Source organism: Apteryx rowi, unplaced genomic scaffold, assembly GCF_003343035.1.
Source record: "Apteryx rowi isolate R43461 unplaced genomic scaffold, aptRow1 scaffold_591, whole genome shotgun sequence".
NCBI classification, from domain to species: domain Eukaryota; kingdom Metazoa; phylum Chordata; class Aves; order Apterygiformes; family Apterygidae; genus Apteryx; species Apteryx rowi.
This window is the reverse complement of record NW_020450862.1, coordinates 116,894-138,405: the sequence shown is the minus strand read 5'-3', so window position 1 is coordinate 138,405 and position 21,512 is coordinate 116,894. Positions and strand designations below refer to the sequence as shown.

At 36.3% G+C, this 21,512-nt stretch overlaps 1 protein-coding gene across 26 annotated transcripts in view; it reads right to left on the bottom strand.

Annotated features, from left to right (window-relative positions):
• Nucleotides 1-21,512, bottom strand: part of VPS13B (vacuolar protein sorting 13 homolog B) — a 438,137-nt gene that overhangs the window by 304,857 nt on the left and 111,768 nt on the right. For 25 of the 26 annotated variants that reach the window (XR_003256169.1, XM_026082771.1, XM_026082768.1 and 22 more), the window contains 2 exons: nucleotides 12,603-12,737; nucleotides 11,567-11,740 (listed from right to left, as the gene is read on the bottom strand). Coding sequence is in view for 25 of the 26 variants with exons in the window: in XM_026082771.1 (XP_025938556.1) it covers nucleotides 11,567-11,740; nucleotides 12,603-12,737 (309 nt within the window). In the remaining variant the exon portion in view is untranslated. Of the gene's footprint in view, nucleotides 1-5,373; nucleotides 5,512-11,566; nucleotides 11,741-12,602; nucleotides 12,738-21,512 lie in introns of those variants that run through there. The other variant, XM_026082792.1, reaches the window with a different exon arrangement.

The following is a 21,512-nucleotide window of genomic DNA, read 5'->3' as shown; positions in this document are numbered from 1 at the left end:
TTAGGAAGTGTGAAGACACTCAAGACACAACAACTGGCACTTCATATCAAATATATCTTGTTCAAGTGTGATGGGATGCACACTCTTCAGTATTGTGCAAGCACTTAAAGAAAAATTGAACTTGTCCAGTTAATTTCCTATGTGTCTATCTTTCCAAAGGAAACATTGTATGAAGCTATGAAGACAAGGAACCTGGCTATGGAGATTCAGTGCAGTCACCTGCAAAAGACTGTGCAAGCGGCAGCATCCCAACCGTGCATGCATCGGTGTTCAATGCATGGATTTTAGCAGACATTATACTCTTACTTCCTTCTTGAGCACACAGGTAGCACTTTTTGAAATTGCTACTGATACATATGCTTTATTTTGATATTTTACAAATCTGTAGGATTACTTCTCCCCCATCACAAGCTTAAAAAAAAAACACAGAAATTTTCTTTAAAAAAATCTATGTACTACAACAAAACAAATACAGTTTTAAAATGAAAATGGAATAATCTTTGCATTAAAAGTGTGCAAAATGTAGATAAATATTCTGAAACTTGGATCCTAAGTGCTCAAATGACTCTTGAGAATAGAAAATCTTGAACTGAGGATGCAATGATTAAAATAATACTAAGCTTGGTTAGTAATTTAATGATCACATCTCCCTTCAGACTAAAAATGTGGACAACAGCTAGTAGCTGACATCTCACTTCAACATTTTACAGCTGCTCTAAAGTAAAGGCTTTAGACATTTGAATGCATGCATGCAGCTTATTTTCCCAGGATTTCAAAGTCCACATCCAGGCTGCTGCTCAGCCATTATAAATGAGTAATTCAAGTAGGGCATGACTGCTTCTTGTATTAACTTGATAAAGATGTTTCACTCAAAGTGCATCAACAGTTGTGTGAAGTCATCCCTTTCACAGGCTTATACTTATTCTGTGTTATGTTACAAGTGAAGATATAAAAAAGTATTATTAGCTTTGAATTATTATAGAAGTCTTTACCCTAAATACAATTAGTATTATAAAATATATTATGTTGTTATTATTGCACTTGTTTTCACAACTCCAAAATAAAATCCAATATACCTTATTTCCTGGCTAATAAATTAAAAATAATTTCATCAAATTCATTGCAATTTGCATTAAGATTTTATTTCATTAGTTTAAACATGCAACTGCTTAGAGRACTGATATGTACTTTTTAAAAAACACATCTGCTTTCAGAAAATTCAGTTATACTGAAGATTGTATCATATTGGTCAAGTTTCAAAAGTTGATTTAAAAGCACAAAATTTAATATTCCAGATTAATTCTAAGCTCATCCTTTAACAAAGACTCTATTATCAAACATGTACAGAACAACTATTTTGCAACAATTTTAATGTTTGAAAAATATTAACCCAAGGTTTGGGTTATAGTTCTCTTGAATACTATAATGACATACTGATCATCCTTCCTTTTCTGTCATTTTACTTGTATTAATTTTCATTTCACAACCTAGAGAGAATATTTGGTCAATGCTAAATTCCCTTTTCTCTAATCACACAAGGGGCATTATACTAAACCTCAAAATTAGAGGGAGAAGAGAATTTATATTCTCCCTTCCTGAATTGATATCCATTGACTAGATAATGAACACAAACATGAGCACAGTTATGCTACACATCAGAAATACAGTGAGTATATAATTTATTCAAAGCTCAGTGAGAATAAGATGTCTAGCTGATTTAAAAGATGATTAGTTATGTCTCACTGGAGACTATGATTACTCTCTATGCTAAGGGGAAACTCAGGAGCAAAAAATAAGAATACTGTCCAGAGGTGATGATCCATCGCACACACTCCATAATCCTGCTCACTAATCTTGAGCCAGGCACTGTTTAATGCTTCATTAGATTTGATTACAGCCTCTCTGCTATTTTTCCAGAGAATTGTTTCTATTTACAAAACATCCRTTTTCTCCATTTTTGCAAACAAACAAACAAAAAACTACAATGGCCAATTCTAGTATTTTACTTTTCATTGTGTTAAAGCAGCATTTCTGCATTGCTTAAGTAGTTTTATTTCAGGAAAAAAAACTGTCAAAATACTTCAGAGGGAAATTTTTAATAAAACACAGAATTATAACTACATGGAAATTTAGCAGTTACTAGATATACAGTATTTGTGTTTATAGTTGCTGTACTGAGAATCTGTTATATACAGATATATATAGTTAAGTGCTCATATAATATATAAGCAGGCTGCAAGTAGGCTACATTTAGGTAATATATTAAATAGAACTGAAAAGTTACATGGCACACTATTTTCCTAGTAGAAGTTTTAAATATTTCTGCAACTTAAGACAACAAGCACTTATATGAGTATCTTGCAGATATTAGTTCTATTGCAGTGCTTTCAGAGGTAAGAAGAAAATGCAATCAGCTCGTACAGCACAGAAATGATTAAACGGTCTAAAGGCTAAAAGTGACTAATGCTTTCTGCAATACTAATTCCTATATGGTTTGCAGGTTTTTTTGATAAAAATACAGCTTGATTTCCAAAAGCTTCACAGAACATTAAGAAAAGTAACCTTATTTAACATTTCTGAAGCTGGACACCTTGGAGCTGTTCAAAACCATTCGCCATTTGGTCAAGTATAGTAATACATCTTAGCTTAGAGCTCATCGCTGAGATTACCTAGTTGAATTAAAATTACTGGTTAAATTAGAATCTGTTTTGTCTAATCTTGGCTGTGAACTGTTGCTTTTTACATAACACCATAACTATTCAGTTGCTTGTACAACTTTATTTTGTGACCACAAATGGCTATTTGTAGAATCATAGTAATGAACTTCTGGGGGAACTTCAGGACAGTAATGTTTGGGCAGGAGAGGAGTATGTGGTTGAACATTCTCTCTGTATATTTAAGGCTGCATCCCAAACCATACAAGTAAGACTGCTAGTACAGTTGTGTGTATTATAATCAAAATATTTGAGTCTTTGGAGTGGTCTGTAGGTTCTTTTGATCTACTACAGAGTTGAACCATGGAAATTGCTGAGAAAAAGCTTTATATATGCAAATATATATAAAATACACACACACACAGACATTTAGACCATAGTTCAATTTTATGCTAGTAGTAATGTGTGTCAGGCAGTAACCAGGGTTTCAGTTACATAGCTGAGCCCAAGGAGTAATCACAATTTCTGCATGTGCATTTCTGCACATTATTGAAAATAGTGGAGATACTGAAAGTTATGCTGTTTTTCATCAAATGCACTACAGTTCTGTCCAGCAACATGGTATTTAATCAATTGTTACTAAAATTTGAAAAACAAAAATTGCCATAGTCAAAACATATTTATATTTTACTACTAATATTCTATGGATTTTTAGTGATATCTATTTAACACTTCATTACAAAAAAAATACTCACAGTACATGAACCATTTACATCACAAAAGCGGTAGTGAGAGCAATATAATTCAATTACAAAAGCTGGAAACAGTTAAACATCATTTGAAAGTAAACAGTTACAGTCCCTTATGCCCATGTCTGGGAAGCGTCCAAATGGAAGTTAAAGATCCCATGGCATTTTTTCAAAATGAGTAGGAGCTATCCCAATGTGTTGGCCAACATATACTCTCTCAATTAAAAACAGATTTCAATGTCCAAAGCTATGTGTCAGCAATTGCTGAGAGCATATGCCTGTCAGGTTTCCAGAAATCTCTGTACCATCAGTAAATATCTAGTCACCCTGCTAAATAGTGCCTTTTCAGATGCCACAAGCAGAAAAGGTGCTCAAAACAAATGCATTTTCATAAATAGATGAAGCACAGAAGCATTATCCTAAAGTGTTATGGAAAGAGAGATACCATTTGAACGCCCATTTAGATTTTTTTCCCCCATACCAGAGGTGTTAAATATGACTTGGGTGGCCATAGGAAACCCTTTGACACCCAGCACACTTTGATTCTGCCAGACTGTGAAGTGAACAGAAATCCTATGAAACACACATGCATACACACAAAATAAAGGTAGCAGAAATAACCTGTCTGCCATTCTCCAACTATTACACATTTAATGAGTTAAAAGGTTAAAAAAAAAAAAGGCTTTTTAACATCTCCATTTTAAGTTAATGTTTTAAAGAAATTTCTAGGCTATTTTCTGGTTGAAGAGAAGATGGAGGGACTTCTTTAATGCACTTTAAAGCACGCATTCCCCTTATTACCCACAACTTAAAAGTTAAATCTTCATTTGCCAATGCTGAAGCACAAACCCCTATCCCAGGAGGTACAAGATCAGATACACTACCTATGGGCAGAAAGCTGTTATCCTGAGCCAAAAGAAGAGAGAAAGTCAAATGATGTGTTTCTAAAGAAAAGGAGTAGACAGAGAAGAGCACTTTTAATCAGGCTTTCCAGCTCCCATGCACAACAGATTTCCTAGTGCAATGTCTCAGGCTGCTGCTACTTGGAGTTGGGTCCACTTTTCAGTGTCCATATTTTGATATTACTTTGCCATATTGCCAAACCCTTATGTGATACTATCAAGAAAAGGAAGTCAGACAAAGGAAAAAGCTCTTCTTCGACTACAGATTTTACTCTGCCACCTTTGACAGCGCAGCTGAACAGTAAGTCATGTTTAAGAAAATACTTAAGAAAAAAAGAAAGATTCTGGGTGCTTAACTATGCAGGCTGGCTTCCTAACAACTGATAGGACAGAGCGTACTCTATCAGTTTTCCGGTCTCAATCTACAAAATTCAGAAACTTATTTAGTCACAGTTACAGACTTCTAGGACGTATATTGCCAAAGGATTTATGGCACACTGGCAAAAACAGAGTGCAACATAAGCAGAGAGATGAAAGAATAATACACCTCTCCCACCAACAAGACTTGCAGAAATACTTGACGGGAAGTTGAACAAGCTGCCTTATTCCAGCATTGCACAATTACCTTTCCATACCCAGAACTTACTGCCACCCGCTGGAGTTGTGTGATCCACTGGAAATCATACCCATCTAGGTAGCAGAGTATAAAATGTCCCTCCCTGATGTTAGGGGACACAGACATCAACGTTGCAATGGGAGCTGGTAGAGTAACAGACCGCACTGGAGTACAAGTATACCTCCCTCTTGGAACAAGTAATAGGTTTTGCATCTTTGTAAGACAGTAGATACAGAGGTGATTTAGGTCTGGAAAAATACTTTGTACCTACCCTCGCTGTAACGCAGAAATTATTTGGCTGTGGGAGTCATGGGGGAAGATGGAGGACAAACAAACTGGTAGATATGGTACAAAATTAAACTAATTTTAATAGAAGCTTTTACAGATAGGTTTTAACTAAAATTTAGATTTACCACAGGTAGCAACCTGCTCTTCCCCACTCCACCCTCCCATATCCTGAACCGCTCAGCACCACCATCTGCTGCCCCGACTTGAACTTGGGATAAAATTAAAATGTTCAGCGTGCTGTATCAGTTTCCATGGGTATAGACCTTTACACCACAAATAGCGTTGTGCCTTCAGTGAAGAAGCTGTGAAAGGAGAAACTGAACTGTAAGAGAGAAACCGGCCTCTTTTCTGCAAGTACCACATGACCATTAAAGAGAAGCCTTTATATATGAAGCACATCTTAGCTTAAGATGAGCACCTTCTTTAACTTCAGCTCTAAAAATCATATTAAGTGACAAAACAAAAGTCTTCCTTCACTGTTAAAAAAAAAGAAAAAAAAGGGGGGAAGTATAATGTCATTCTTCATCACCAAGGTGTCAGGCATTTTATTTACAATGACCAACTGATCCCAAAATTGTAAGAAATATTGAAATTGCAATACCACAAAATACTCCTGCCCACAAGTTTTGCAACCTGAAAACTTCTAAATTTAGCCTCTCTGTTCAGGCAGATTTTTAATCCAATTCTGAAAACCACAGGACATAACTAACAAAATTCTTGTGAAAATGCATAATTATTTCAATTTAAATTGACCTTATGCTAACATAACTAAATGCATACTGTGTTTTCAGTAACTTATACTATTAGCATTCAGATTTTTCCAAGGAAAAATATGAGAATAAGTTAGATTTTAAAAGTAATTAAGAGGCCATAAATGTGTGTTGCAAGAGCACAGTTCTCAAAAGACCAGAGTCCTGGCAACTATCATAATCCTTTTGAAATTGTTCATATTAAGATTAAAGATCACTTTGTTCCTCTATTCCCACAACTAGTTGGTATGGTAAAAAGATCAGTCCCCTAGTTTTATATGTAACATCTTTAACATTTGCTCTCCTCTCTGTGCATGTGATTAAATGTAACATTTTGAAATCCCAAAGTTCTGAGAAAAACATAAATCCTTGTCCACAGCTGCTGTTTGACTCTGGAAACACATGCATTTTCTTTTCAAGCATCTACCATCAAAAAATCCCAAAGGACTTGAACTGGAGAACACCTGCATCTCTTCATTTAGTTCCAATAACAGAGTCTAAACTTCAAAATTACAAAAATAGATGCTATGTTCAGCTGCAGTTACATTCTGCCCCTAATTCCCGTGAACAAAAATGCTAAGAGCATGAAATCATTCAGGCAAGCTCTGTCATCGGGAGGATAAGATTTTTTGCACCAGAAGCCCAGTGGGAAATTGATAGAAAACTGGCAACAATTACAGATAAAGTACATAGTGAAATCCTCAGGGAAAGAAAAGGAAATGTAATAAGATAGATGGTTATAATTTTTACACATTTATGCCCAAACCACAAATGCAAATTGTCTTTAATTACTACAATATATTAAGCATTTTTACTCATTCACTGTGTCAAATACTTCCAGAATACTTCAAAATAGTTTATGAATTCTCTTTTACAAGTATTTTTTATTTACTAGCACRGGCATTCACTTAAATTAGAACTAAAAACTTATAAAATGCCATTGTTCTAGCTTTAAAAGCCAGACTTTGCAATATTCCCAAACGGAGTGGTCAAAAATAATTTAAAAAGATGTCACTGAGTTGTATTTAACTGCTAGAAATGGGAGCAGAGGAGCATATATTGGTGTGTACACATATAAATAAACATATGTAAAATCTGTCACCTCATTTTGAATAAGTTCTACCAGGTAAAATCAGCTGTTACATAAGAGAAAAAAAATATAATGTTGTTGCTGGTACAAACTTTTCTAACTTTTTTTTTTGTATCCGAAGATACACTTTCCTCATTTTTCTAAAAATATTTTCACTTCACAAATACCTTATTTTTCTGTATTTGTAGGGGAAGAAAAGGAGAGATCTTATCGATACTTAGAAAATACAGAAGGTTGGGAAAAAATCAAAAAAATCCTTGGAAGCTTATTATCACTTACATTAGAAATTACTAAATTCTCCAAGGTTGAATACTTGCCCTTCATTCATCATGCAGCTCTCATACAAACTAGAGAAACCTGCTTTCACTCTCCCTTGCTCCACCGGGTGTACCAATTTACACCATACAGGAGCACGAATTTAATACAGGTATTTTTGTTTGCTCCTCTGCTTCCCTGTTGCATTGCTGAATATTTAAGTCGAGCTCAAAGCAAGCTGATTATTAATAGTGTTTTTGAGCTTGTTTCCTCTTGATTTATACATAGGAAAGCTCTCCCTAGCTGGGCTGTGCATGCACTGCAAATTATTCAATATGGCAAATCAAACAGAGCTTAATCAGCTCACCTCGTCTATTCAACAGCTGCTCGTAATTAAATCCTAACGCCCCCCTTCATTTTCCAGTCTCACTCTTTCTCTCAAAGGCCAGGTGAAGCAAACAAGGGCTGCAGCTTGCTCTGAGGGTTAATAAATCCAGGGTTCGTTCAGAGAAGCAGTAAGAGGACCTTCCCAAGCCCTGGGGTAGTGTAATAATCTCCTCCCTCTCATATATTTTTTGTGCTGCAGTTTACGTAAAGATTGGAGAGCACATCCACTGATTTTTACAATTACGCATAGACGCCCCCCATGGTAGATTTTCATATGCCAAATTAATGTACCCAGGACTAAAAGCACTAGCATGTGGACTTATGTTTAAGGATTAAATAAAATCATATTTATTTCCTGTACTCCCAAAGTCTTTCTCTGCCATAAGTTCATCAGTTTTCCACTATGCTAATGACACACTTAGCACACTAAACGTGAAAATSTCCTTGCTAAGTAACCATCAGTACATGTGCTTTTTATACGTTGCTCTTCTTGGAATAACATTTTATAAAGAACAAGATTTCTCTTGGCAGGTTACACTCAATGCGCTATGTTACTACTAGAATCATGAAGATTTCCTCTTCCTCTCAGTATCAACAAGTAAAACATCAACAAAYGAAATGCTAGCATAGTAGGTACTACCTCCATCACTCAGACTGTAAATAAACCCTCAGCCTTTGCAGGGCCACTGCGGACAAGTGCACAGCAGTGCTGGCCCTCCCGAGTCCCATGGCTCAGGGGGAACAAGAAGCAACAGAAGAAGGTGGAGAAAAGGTCCCATAACATCTCCTCTCCAGTCAATATGCCCTGATTTACTCAAGAAATACCAATCACTGGCACAACCTCCTTGTTGGCGCCTTATGCCCAAAATACTGCTTTGATTTTAGACCCTGTTGTTTTCCATTCAGCTTCACAGGTGCACAATGTAACTAGTTACTTCTCCTTCACCAATTTTTATACAAGCAAAATTTTTTAAAAATCACTTCTAGAGGGCTTATGTTGTAGTCCAAGATTCTTCTACAAACTCTCTTAGGTCATGGTCTCTTCTTTAGCTAGAGTGCCCAGCAGTTTCCCTGCAATTACATCTCTTGGTTTGACGCGCAAGGAACATGGCGGCATTGGGTTCAGAACGGAGGTGGCTAACCTGCAGCTCCTGAGCTTTGCGTCGCTCCTGAGCAAACCCTTCTGCCGCGTGACTGCAGCTTCGCTGACATCGAGTCTGCTAAATTTTCTGACTCCCTGTGTGTGGGGAGAAGTAAGCTGAGTTCAYCTGAGTGCCGGGTGACACCTGACCCAACCCCAGCGCAGTGGCACTGCTGTTCCCCCTTGGTTCTTGGAGAAATGGCCTGTGTGCTTCCAGAGCTTCAGCTATACGGATATTTTTATGTGTATCTTGCAGAGTTAGAGAGGTTGGCCAGGCCTGCCCTTACCTCTAGCAATTTGATAATACAGAACAAATTTAGATGTTGTTTTTCACCTTTCGTTGGATAGCTTTTTCTCCATTCTTTCTACACGCAGGCTGCACTATTCTCATTACGCTTCTCTGTATTCTGAATTTCTATTCCTGAACATCGTATCTACCATTACTAGGATAAGTGGCTCCAAATAGCTCAACTTCATACTGCAAAGTCATCTCCAGTAGTACAGCTTTTAACAACCCTTTAATTCCCGCGTGGTGTAAGTTGAATTTGCCGTTAAATTATCCAGCGTAGCTTTCCTAATTCCCAGAAGTGACTGCAACTGACAGCAAAAGCATTTTTATGCTCTCACATCACTTCATGTTTTCTCTCCATGTAGCTTTCATAGTCTTCACAAAAGGATATCCATATCTCCTGTATTGAAATGCCTCAGTTCCTCCAGCAAGCATTTGAGAAAGAAAGGCTTTAATTAACTCCCACTTCCTTTGTATGGATTCTGAGATCATTTAAGCATTCTTAACTTTTCATAGTTTAAATTTTTTAAAAGCTCATTTCCAGTACACTATTCTCCACATTTACAGGAACTAAGGCTTTAACATATCATTGAGCTTTTCCCTCTCATTTATAATCACTCGTAAGTGCCGCCTTACAGATCTAGAGCTCTAAGCATGCAGGTTCTCAATATATCATTCAGTATATAGAAGCAATACTACTACCTAGAGGCACTTGGGGAGGATTTTAAAATTTAAAATCCTAGCATTTCACACGTATCTCCATTCATCTACAAAATAGGTACCACAAACACTTTTCTACTATGACCCAGCATTCTGCTGCATCACTAGCCAGCCTCTCTAAGTCGCTGCATATAAGTTGGGTCTGCATTTGATTTACTGGTTTCTTATTTCTCTTAAACATCCTCTGTCACAAACCTATCAAATATGCACTACTATCTGTTTGAACTATCCATAATAGTGATGAACTAAAATGTACATGATCACTGTAACCAGCAACAACAACAAAAATTCTCTGGTGTAGGTAGGTATGCACAGTTCCTTTAAAATTCAATCAATATTCTATGACAAAATCAGGAAGTTAAATTGAAAAGATCCCCTAGGAAAGGGCAGAAGATAAAATAATCAGTAATAATATTAATAAATGCTATTAATATTATGGACATTTAGAAGTTATTTAAGTGAGGCAACAGGTGCAACAGATAGATTTTCAATCTTTTTTTAAAGAATCTGAATAATTAGGAGAGACTGTTGAATCATGAACTGCTTTTAGCCAATGTTTTAGTGGCAGGAACTTAAGATAATTGTTATAAAAACACTGTCATAAACACTTCCAGTATGGTACTGCCTAAGAAACACACAAATGCAGTCACTGAAAAAATAACCTAACAACTGCTAGAGTGCAAAGCGCTTACTAATATTTACTTCATATAAATATAGGAAGGAAATACTGCTTACATATGCACATAAAAATTACAGAGATGATAACACATTTACTGTTACTTTTCAAACTGAAAACATTCAAAGACCATTAAACACGAAAGAAATTAGAGAGAAAAATCCTATTTTTCAGTTTATTTTTTTGTGTTTCATAATCCTGGGGGCAGTTAATTCTTTTGTTTCCCTTAGATTAGGTGTTCCTTGGTTTCTTTCTCCTACTTTTTGATTCCATCCTCAGCACAGCAACAGGAGAAACATTTTAAAAGATGAAAACATGATTCTTAAAGTGCAATATACTGACAACAAAACCTAGATCCATGTGCATTTCACAAACTATTGTAATTATTTTCAACTAGATAGTTTTCAAATTGACAATATTCCTTGAAACACAGTAATGTTTTGTTTAAAGGCCACAGACTCCATAAGAATGCCACGTAAGAGTATTTACGTCCCCAGTCAACAACATCCTTAAATTTATCCAAGCAATAACTTGTAATTAACTTGCTTCCCATTTAAAACTACCACAAGGTAGATGAAGTCAAAAGCATGCTCCGAAGCATTTTAGAAATCATCTAATTTTTTTTGATAATGCAGATAAACCAATTCTTAATAAAATATGCTGCAAATTTATGTGAACCATTTTGAATCCAGCCTGTCAACTTCTGTATAAGAAGCACAACTCAGTAGACAGAAAAAAAGAAAAAGAATAAAAAGAACATTTTCAATATGGACCTTGCCAAAAAAAAAAAAAAATGTTTACAAAAGATTCTGTATAACTTATTTAAAAGGCAACCAAAGTCAATGAGCATTCCTTATTAAAGAGGACATATATCAAAATGCTGCTTTTTGGTTTTGTGTCTCATAGTGAGCTAAAGTAAAGTTATAATGTGCGCAGTATGTGAAAAATACTTTGGCATTTGGCACATTTTATATCAAGCCTCTCTTTTGAAAACTATGTTGGATAGGAAAATGTAATATGATACCAGCTTAACAAGAGTTTTGCACTTACCAGAATTATGGCAGTAGTCCATATACTGTGGAATTTGGATTGTAAAGGCCACCAAATCTGGAGCTAAGAGAGATTCTGGCTTTCTACTCTCATTGAGCCATTTACTGCTGTGTAAGTCTCTGGTGTCAGAGGGGCCTTGAATTAAAGGAATCAGCTTCTCTTTTCCGCCATCACCTAAGATAAAAGTTAGACTTCTTAGACCTTTTACAGTAACAAGATAATTTTTCAGCATATAAACATTTTTCACTACTCCAAAGAGGACAGCTATTAAAATCATAAGCACAGAATTAAAAGAGGAAACAGAATGAGCAACCATTTATAAACTACTAAACAACTTCCTTAAAGCTATCTTGTAAATGTCTTTGCATCCAAGAGGATTTCAAATAAAGTAATCAATTCTAATTAAAAGAGTGTTTTCTATTCCAACTTTATAAAATAATAACTTTAAAAATCACCACAAACTCAATTTAGAGTTAAATATACTACATTTTTAATGTTCTTTGCACTAGCTGTGTTATACATAAAGATCATACACACTGATTGCAAAAGTTACTGTATACTTTTCCAACAAAATTCTAGTAAAGAAATTCAAAAACAATCTATCACAATGCCCTCAAAGACTTCACAAATGAAAAATGTACTTGCAGCCTTAATGGAAAATGAGACATTAAAAAATTAATAAGAATATATCAAAATCATACTGCAAATAAAGTAAAATGCAAATATCCTGTGTAATATGAAAATCCAGTTTTATTTTAGTCTATTCAGTGCTTTTAGATTAATTTTTGTCTCAGCAGCAAAACCAACAGTTTTATTTTTCACTCAGTGTCAAAATTGACTATACTGTGGCCAGACTGGATCATCCTGGCGCACTCAATAATAATAATAATAAAAAAAAACAAAACAGAACACAAAAAAACCTCTCTGATTCATAGGAACAATGAGTAAATTCTTGTTTCAGTAACTCTCCTTGTAAAAAGCAAGGCCAATTCTCCTATACAGGCAATAAAGTTTTACATGGTCCAGCTGCACATACCTGGGGCTTTGGCACAAATTTTTATTGATCCCATGGTCCCAGAGGCACATTTGACCAATGATGTGCTGCAGTACTTCAATTCAACATTCTGGATTGAGCCCTCAAGAGTTGGCAGGGGATTCTTAGATTTCACACCTAATAAAAGAAAACTGCAAATGTACTAGCCTGTTGAATTTAAATATTTTTATATTCCTTCACCAAGGCATTTAAACTTAATTATACTTTAATTATCTACCTTAGATGTTCTTACAGCATTTTTGTTGTGATTCACAGTTTTTAACTGCAAGCAAGAGAACACTGTATACAGACTTTTTAATACAAACAGTTATGCATTAAGTAGGTATGGATAGTCACAGAAAAACACGTAAGGCCACTTAGAAACTGGAATAATAAATATGTATATATACACACACATCCATACACTTTTGTTTTGACTTTGTAAGTGCCACCTCAGCTATTCTCTTTCATGTTTTTATTATGACCCTTTCACTGCAAGAACTTAAAGTGACTAAGTGTTTTCAGCCTGCGCTTAGACAACAACGTTTTGCTCGGTAGCAACGTAAAAGCATTAAATACGTGCAGCTGAGCGGCACAGAACGCCAGCACACTTGCCATTTTTCTCTGGAAATCAGAGTTCAAGCCTTGCCTTAGGTCACACCTGGAAATAAGTTTTGGTGGTCTGTGCTCAGCCCCCATTTGCGCACACCAGAAAACCACCGTGCAGTTTGGAAGAAATCAGGGCTGCTGGCAGCCGCTTCTGAAGAGCTGCCCAGGCTGGCAGCGGCGGGGAGGTGCTGCCACCGCCGCCACCGCACTCAGATTTGTTGGCAGAGCTCGCCAGGGCAGCTCACAAACAGCCCTCTACCCCGGGCAGCGCGAGCCAGCCCTCTTCGTCTGTGCAGCGCTACCTATCAGAAAAAAATGCATAAATTTACTCGCAAATTAAAAAGAAGTCGTTTCAACACCTGTAAGAAATATGAAAGGAAAAACTAACAGAAGTTACAGTTTTTAATGTTTTTTTTCCCCCTGTGCAAAAGCAACTTGGAATTTGCCTGTTAAAATTAGCAAGCACCTTGTTAATTATGCAAGCATTAGTATAATTATGGAACCATTTCCTTGCATATGCAACATCGACTCTGCCAAAGTCCATAATAACGCAAGGAAACTGTTACGGAATATCAGATAAAAAATTAAAAAACACTTTGGTATATATTTCAAGATAGATGGACACATTAAAGATATTTAATACATTCTTTAAAGACTGAATTCATTAGTTTTTTGTATCATCTCTCAAAGACATAATCAAAAGAATGACCCTTAATATATATTAATTAGTAAGGAAAACAGGGTATTTCTAAAAGTGACAGGAAACAGAAAATTCAGGATTAAATCTGATAATTGTGCTAAGTCCACTGTGCCTTCTAATTCTTTAACATTGAAATATATGTGGTAGGGCACAGAAAATCATTTGGTAACCAGACACCTTGCAGGATACCTGTACCATATATTTATTTAAGATTTATTTTAGAAAGGCATTAAAATAATTTTTGAATAAACAACACTTTCTAAGGCGGGAAGGGAAAACCAGTATACAACGGGACACGCAGCATTTAGTAAAATCGATTGCCRCAGGAAAGTAGGTTCCCACATTCTGTGCATACCTTCCTATCAAAATTTAACCTGTCTTCTGTATTTGAGGTCTGTCCATCCTTTTTCTAACATGAGGTTGAGGAAGGCCAAAAGAATGCTTGCTGCAATCCATTTGTGCATCTGGCACTACAACACTCAACTTATCTGTCTTAAAGACCAGCTACTACTTTTAGTCTGAAAAAAACCCACTCATGCCCAAACTTTCCTGGGGCAAGCCTCTTTTACAGCTGAAAATCCCCTTTGATCTACCATTTTGTATCAGAAACAATGTATGAATTTGTCAAAAGCAGAGAGGGTATCAGGAGGCATTTCCCAGTCTTGGCTCTATTTTTTGGTTCTTCCTATTATTACAGAGCCCCTAGTGTTGCAACCAACAAGTATTTGTTTTTTTCTTGCCTTCTGCCTATTCCAAAACCAAGATTACAAGATATTGTTAGTAGCAGCAGTAAGATTCCAGTCAAAGTAAAAAAATGGAATTCATAATTTGGCCCCAAATTTTTCAAGCCTTCTCCAAGCTAGTAGCTTCCTCTTACCTCTGTCCCTCTGCAATTCTTTTACACCTAAAAATGAATGGTGTGATGACTGATACATTTCTCTCACTTCACTTATTTGAAAACAAGGAGACAAGTTTCATGTGACTGTGCTACCTGTATTTGTCTCTGCTCACACCTATTCCCTCATCAAATAACTTCTGGACTCATTGTCCAATTCCAACAAGATATGGAAGCATCTCAAGGACATTTGTTTCCTATAATCTTCATGAAAATCTGGGTAAATAATAAGTATGCAAATTTATGAATACTTAGTACCACTACTAAAATAAATGTAGCATCTAAATTCAAAAGAAATTTAGCATATTTGTCTGGTTAGCTAACCAATCAGCCTCTGCATGATGGCCAGCAAAGCACAGCTCAGACCATTGTTTTTACCCAGTCACCACCTGGGGCTCCCACTGGGAAGCCAAGAATGCGGAGTGGCTTAGCCATGGAAAAACCCACAAACCCTCAATACATGCTCATGTGATCAACAGCTATATTTTAATGCATATGACAAAGAAGTAAGTGATAGCAGCAGTAAGCTCTTTCTTTCTGGAACACCCATCAGAGGGATAGGATGAACACTCTCCTAGCGGTTTTCAACTATTTGAAAAGAAAAGAGAAAAGCATTGGGAAAACCATGGCACAATCACATCCAGTCCTTTCTACATTGCTTTGGCATCAAACAACATCATCCAGCACTCAGATTTAACACCTGACACCATAGCAGATGACAGCAATCAAGGAAGAGTTGCCAGAAGGAATTATTCTGGTCGACTTCCGCAGCTCTGGACTGAAGGCTACCCAGAAAACCCATTCATTAACTGTTAAAACCCTACACAAAGCATGTAGTACAGAATTTTTCAGGAATTCAAGATGTCCAACTAGATTTTCATCACGAAGATAAGACTCCTCTTGTCAAGTTTGAAGTCTCTGCTTCAAAGCACAAAAAGTTCAGAAACTTTGGTGAACCATTTATAATGAATAGGTTTAATACAGCAAAAGAGTACATTTTCTTTAATCTCAGAAAATTTTTGGAAATGAAGAACCATACTCACAGAACTCACCAAATAGATAAACTGTTCTGTAGAGGAGAAACAAGCCTCATTTCCTACCTCCGCGTTTGACTGTAGTTTCCATCCCTTCATACCTTCAATTCTTCCCAAATAACCTCCTTTGAGTTATGGATCTCTTCAATGGTTATAAACTCATAAAAATCAAAGCCTCAGCAGCTGTACACATAGCTGAAATATTCCTTAAACACATATTTCAGCAAAGAAATGTTTAAACAAGTGAGGATTGGGGGGGGGGTGTTCTCCCCCAAATGTTTGAAAAGGTTTTGGAAGTAGGGTCTTCTCAAGCAATTGTTTGAACCAGAAGYTGTTAACACTCCTAGGTAAGAAATGTTCTCTGAACCCAAATACCAACTCAAATTTGGTGCACAGATAAAGGTTCCAAAATACTTTTTTTAAACTCAGGCATTGAGTCTGAATTCAAAGAGGAAGCAGTGGAACCAAATCTATTGTTGCAGACACCAACATTATCCAAATCCAACTTGTATACTGCATTTTTCTAGCATATCTTCTTCTAAGCAAGGAAAGAGGCTATTTTTGCTTTAGTTCTCAACACCACAAAAAAGCTGTATAGGTTGTGCGTTCAAACTACATGATACAAATTATATGTTATCATGACCTTCCAGCCAGAATAATCATATGCAGAGGTTACATTAGGTATCATCAAATACTGTATTATAAAGAAGAAAATTGAAATGTAATTTTTGATTAATAATCTTAGATAATATATTTTAAAGAAGATTATATATGGGGTATCTATTTTTCAAGAAAGATTTGGATCATTCAGTGAACTTCAACATCAGTAAGTGAAATCTGAGAGAAAACATTAAGTATTCAAAAGAGTCAAAAAAATCCCACTTCTGCAACTCAGGAGCCAGTGTTAATTTCAAGAGAATGATAAAATCTCTAAAGCAACTATCAAATTCTGAAGCAGCCTAACAATAAATCAACACAAAATTTATTTCCTGTGATTTTAAATCAGTCAGTTGGCACTTCCAAGGAAAATCAGAAGGTATCAGTTCAACTTCCTTAGAAACACTGCCACCTTTACCTGTGTCAACTGGTCCTCCTTTTGTTTTGTTTCCTTTCCTACTTCCCTTCCTATGTTTACCTCCTTTGGCAATCCTCCTGTCCATTTTTAGCCCTTGCAAGTCAAAAATACAAGTCTCTAACTCCTCTTTTCCTACACACATTATTCCTAGGTGATACCACCTACACTTAAGTCTTTGAAAACATTCACTACTACGTATCCACAAACCCCAGTGTGCAAGTAAAAAAATAGGCAGAAAACTGCCTTTTTCCACTACCAAACATCCTGGAAATTCATTGAATTTTAATCATCTTGACATATAATATCAACTTTAAGTTGTGAAAAATGTTTATACAGATATCTGTGGGGAAAAAATGAATTAAAATAATTTACAAACGTATGCTACTAATACTGCTAAGTTGTTTTTTTTCTATACAAAGCATTTAGCTGTCCTTCAAATAACGTATATCAGAGGAAAAACATGAGAAGTTTTCTTAATTAATATAATCTAACTTAATCTTATCTAATAATTTAATCTAAATGTTGCTAAATCTAAATCTAAGTGTAATTATGCAGCAAGCCATTTTTATTTCAAAACTTTTTGAAGGATATTTGTACTTAGAATTTTAGAGGCACATTACTTTCTTGAGCAGAGGGTTTAACATTTAAATATTTAATTATTAGCAGGGTGTTAAATTATACAGTGCCATATTTTGGTTGCATAAGACAACAAAGTAAGCAGAATTTTTGCTGTCCTTGCTCTTCTGGAATTACACTTTAAAACACAACACTGATTTACTTGAGTTTGTTACTCAGAGCAATCACTAGTCAAAAATGGAGAATAGGGCAACTATGTTTTCCACAACATCTCACATTTTCTTTTTTTTTTTTTTTTCATCAGCAACATGATAATCAAAGACTTTGTGGAAATAGAGAGACAGATATAGCTGTCTCCACCACATACAACTTTAGGCTGTTTACAGAAAAGGATGAAAATTTTCTAGTTGTGTGATTTTTGTACTAGAAACATGTTGTCCACCGCAAAACTATTTKCAAGAAAAATCAAGTATTTCCTTCTTCCCAACATGTAACAATGTTTATACCTGATGATCAAACAGGCTGTTTTAGCTGAACCAAACTATCGCACATTGAATATAACATACCACCCTTGGAGACCTAAAGGGCTGTTCTTTCCATACCGCAGAACTTGAAAATAGGCAGAAAGGTTTCCTCGGTTAAACTTGGCTGTGCCCTGACACACTAGCACACTTTAATCTCGACTCTAAGCGTAATGAGCTGTTCTGTCCCAGGAAGCAGCACAGGAAGCATTGTTGGGCCTTTAGAAGAGATTCTTACACTTTTTAGAGCAGGTACCCACAGCCTTCCCCTGCTCTTTTGGTAACAGCTTCTGCCTTCTGCACACACACACCCCGGCTGTGCGGCTTGCCTCAGACCCCTGCCTCCAACCAACACTGCAAGCATGTTGGTGGGAACCAAATTCCAAAAGACAGCTCACAACTGCATCTTTAGAGCTCAGGCCAGGATTTCTGTTGACAAACCTATTCATTCTGAGCAATAACTTCACTTAGGAGCTTTTTTTTAAAAAAAAAAAATAATAATAATAATAATTAGTGATTTCACCAATGGCCTATATGTCTTTTACCAATCCATAAGTAATAAGGCAAATTTGCAATTATTAATGAAAAACCAGTAGAGGAAATCTGGACTGATCAATAGAAAAGACAGGAAACCAACAAAACACAAAGAAGTTTCTGATTCTCAGGACAAGAATCAGGACTATTTGTTGCCAAATCCCTGAAATATAGAAATAATTATTTAGAAAGATCATAAAAGGGAGAACAGCAAAATATGAAATAGGAAATGAATAAGGCATGACTAAAACTTTTAGAAGCAGCTCCACATGAATTCTTCCCATAGCTAGGGAATGGCCTCAGAAGGAAAAATTTCAATATTTAAAGCATTAAGTACCAATAAAATAYGGTTTGATGAGATGATATAGTAAAAAATTGTCACATACATGTCATGGTTTTGAACTCAGTAAAAAAGAAATCAGTCCATGAGTAAAGGCAAGTAGCTATTAAGTAAACAAAGTAACATTTAGGCCTACCTCTTATTGGAATCAAGAGAAATTGTCCTATTATTTTCATATAAATATACATTTAAGTTTTACACGACCAACACACAAAAGCTAATATATAAACTGAAGCACAAGAGAAACCTGACTTCCTTCTTGGGAGATGCTCATTTGTGTTAAGTTCAATCCCTGCTGAAGCACAGCACTCACTGAGGACTTCAGCAAGGCTATACTGAATTTGGTTAGAGAGATGGCGTTTCTGAGGAACTTGAGACTGAAAACAAACTTTATTTGCTCCTGCCTGCAGTGTGGACATAGTAGAAGACACAGGAACCAGTTTCAGCTGGCCCTCAATGCTACTGGTCATGTTCAAAGCACTGGGGGAGCACGAGCATCCACGTTCTTCATTGTAGCAAGTCAGCAGTAGCATGGAAGCTCAAGCATCTCTAGAAGTTGCAAAGCACTTTTTGGGTCACTGTGATTCCACCCACACAACAGCAGAAGAGAAATCATTGTTTGTTTGTTTTTACTTGGAAAATGAGAGAGAAAGAGAAATGTTTTCTAAAATGTGGAAGTCAGATTATAAAAGCTTTCTCAGCTTTTTCTCTCATAAAACTACATCACAAGGAGTAAGTTCCCCAGACACCTTTACTGCGACCTACAATTCCACCCTTTTAAATTTCTGTCACCATAATCTGAGGACTACATTTTGCAATCTTAACATATACACTCATGGAGAACTATTTTCTTTCTTCTTCAAAACACAGCAATTCAAGCAACTTACTTTAAGTAAGTGTCCAGGGTCATGCCTATTTTTTTCTAGACTCTACTTTACTTTGCATTATTATTGCTATTATCATAACTATTTATTTTCTCAAAATGGTCCCAAGCAATTTCCAGTATACGCACCAAGAAATACCTATTCCAAGAAATGATTATTTCATCACCACACACTCCTTTAGACTTAACAGGCCAACAACAACAGGAGACAAATGGTAAAATGACATGGACTCAAATGCCACCAGGTTGCAGATGAAAAACAGCTTTAGAAACTTCCACAGCAAAGTACGTGAAGCGAGATTCTTAAAAAGATAAAAACCAGATGATGGACAAGGGAAAGTGCTTACAGTTTGCACCCTTGTTAACACATCCTTTGGTTGGAAGTATGCACTCACAGTTCACTGCTTCCATCTTGGCCATACCTGCCTCCCATCCCTTTCAAATACAGTAGTTTTGCTATATCTGAGAACAAGTTCAACAGCCCATGCAAAATGTCAACACGTAGAGAATACTAAAATGCATTTTCTCATGAATATATGCTAGTGTGATCACACAAAACCTGAACTCTACCCTGATTCTCCATTAAGACTAGTTCAAGTTAAATCCAGTATCAGGTCAAGTGTGCTACCTTCAAACGCACTACGCCTTGGTCCCAACACATCTTAGGCTCTGGAATAAAGCCTGAATTTTGTACCTCTGTTCTTTACTTACAGCGCACTTTTTTCCATAAAAGATAGCAGGCTTTCTAGGACGTCAGATGAAGGAACATAGCCCAAGAGGAACCAGAGCTCATCTCCAGTCTCATCACCTTCCATTTCAATTGTGGAACTCATTTCTCTACCAAAACTATTTAGATAAGCTATTTTGTAACCATGAAACTTATAAAGCCTGGTTTCCTATGAGTATGCATGCCTTTCTCCTTTAAAAGCCTCATTCAGCAGTGCAGATCCAACCCTCAAGCAAGTGCTATGTAACACACCTACTACACAAGAGACAGAAGATGCTCCATCTCACTGGGAGCTGCACACGTTGGGAGCCCTCAGGAACCTGCATGATGCCTGGTCACCCCCCTGCTGCCAAACAGAAGAGCTAAGGACTGAATTTACCCTTCCTCCTCACTGGAGGCGCTAATTTGGTTTCTCTCCTTGAGCCACTTTCCAGCTTTCTGAAACTGTGTTGGAAATTTTTGAAACTTCTCCCTCTCTTTCAAAGTGAACTTATATTTGGAAGTTTTGGAATAAAAACCGTGGAATAAAAATATTTACGTTAGAAGGACTGACCGAATGGGTATGTAAGCTTTATTTCCTTAAGAGAAAATGGATAAAACTAAACCGCTACAGTGAATGTATGATTTGCTTCTGAGGAGAGGGAGAAAAGTGAGCCATGTGTCAGCTAAAATGCTATTAGAAGGCACTTCAGATACTACAATGATCAGTCCTGTGTAAAAATCTGTTCAGAAAACTACAGAAGCAGAGCAAAACTATGGATAATTAATGGAAAAAAGATAATATGCACACACACTCAAGCTGAGATAATGGCACATAGGACAGAACAGTTATGGACCAATAAAAAAAGTCAACAAACCAAGGAGTCAAGAGGTTGGAAAGAGCAATCAATGCATCAAGAAGTAAAGATACTGCAAAGGTTTATAAAAATTCAGATGAACATAGGCAGGTGTGCTCAGTAATGGTATTATCAGAAATAATAAGGTGCTGATACCTAAGGTGTAATCATTAACAGTCTGAT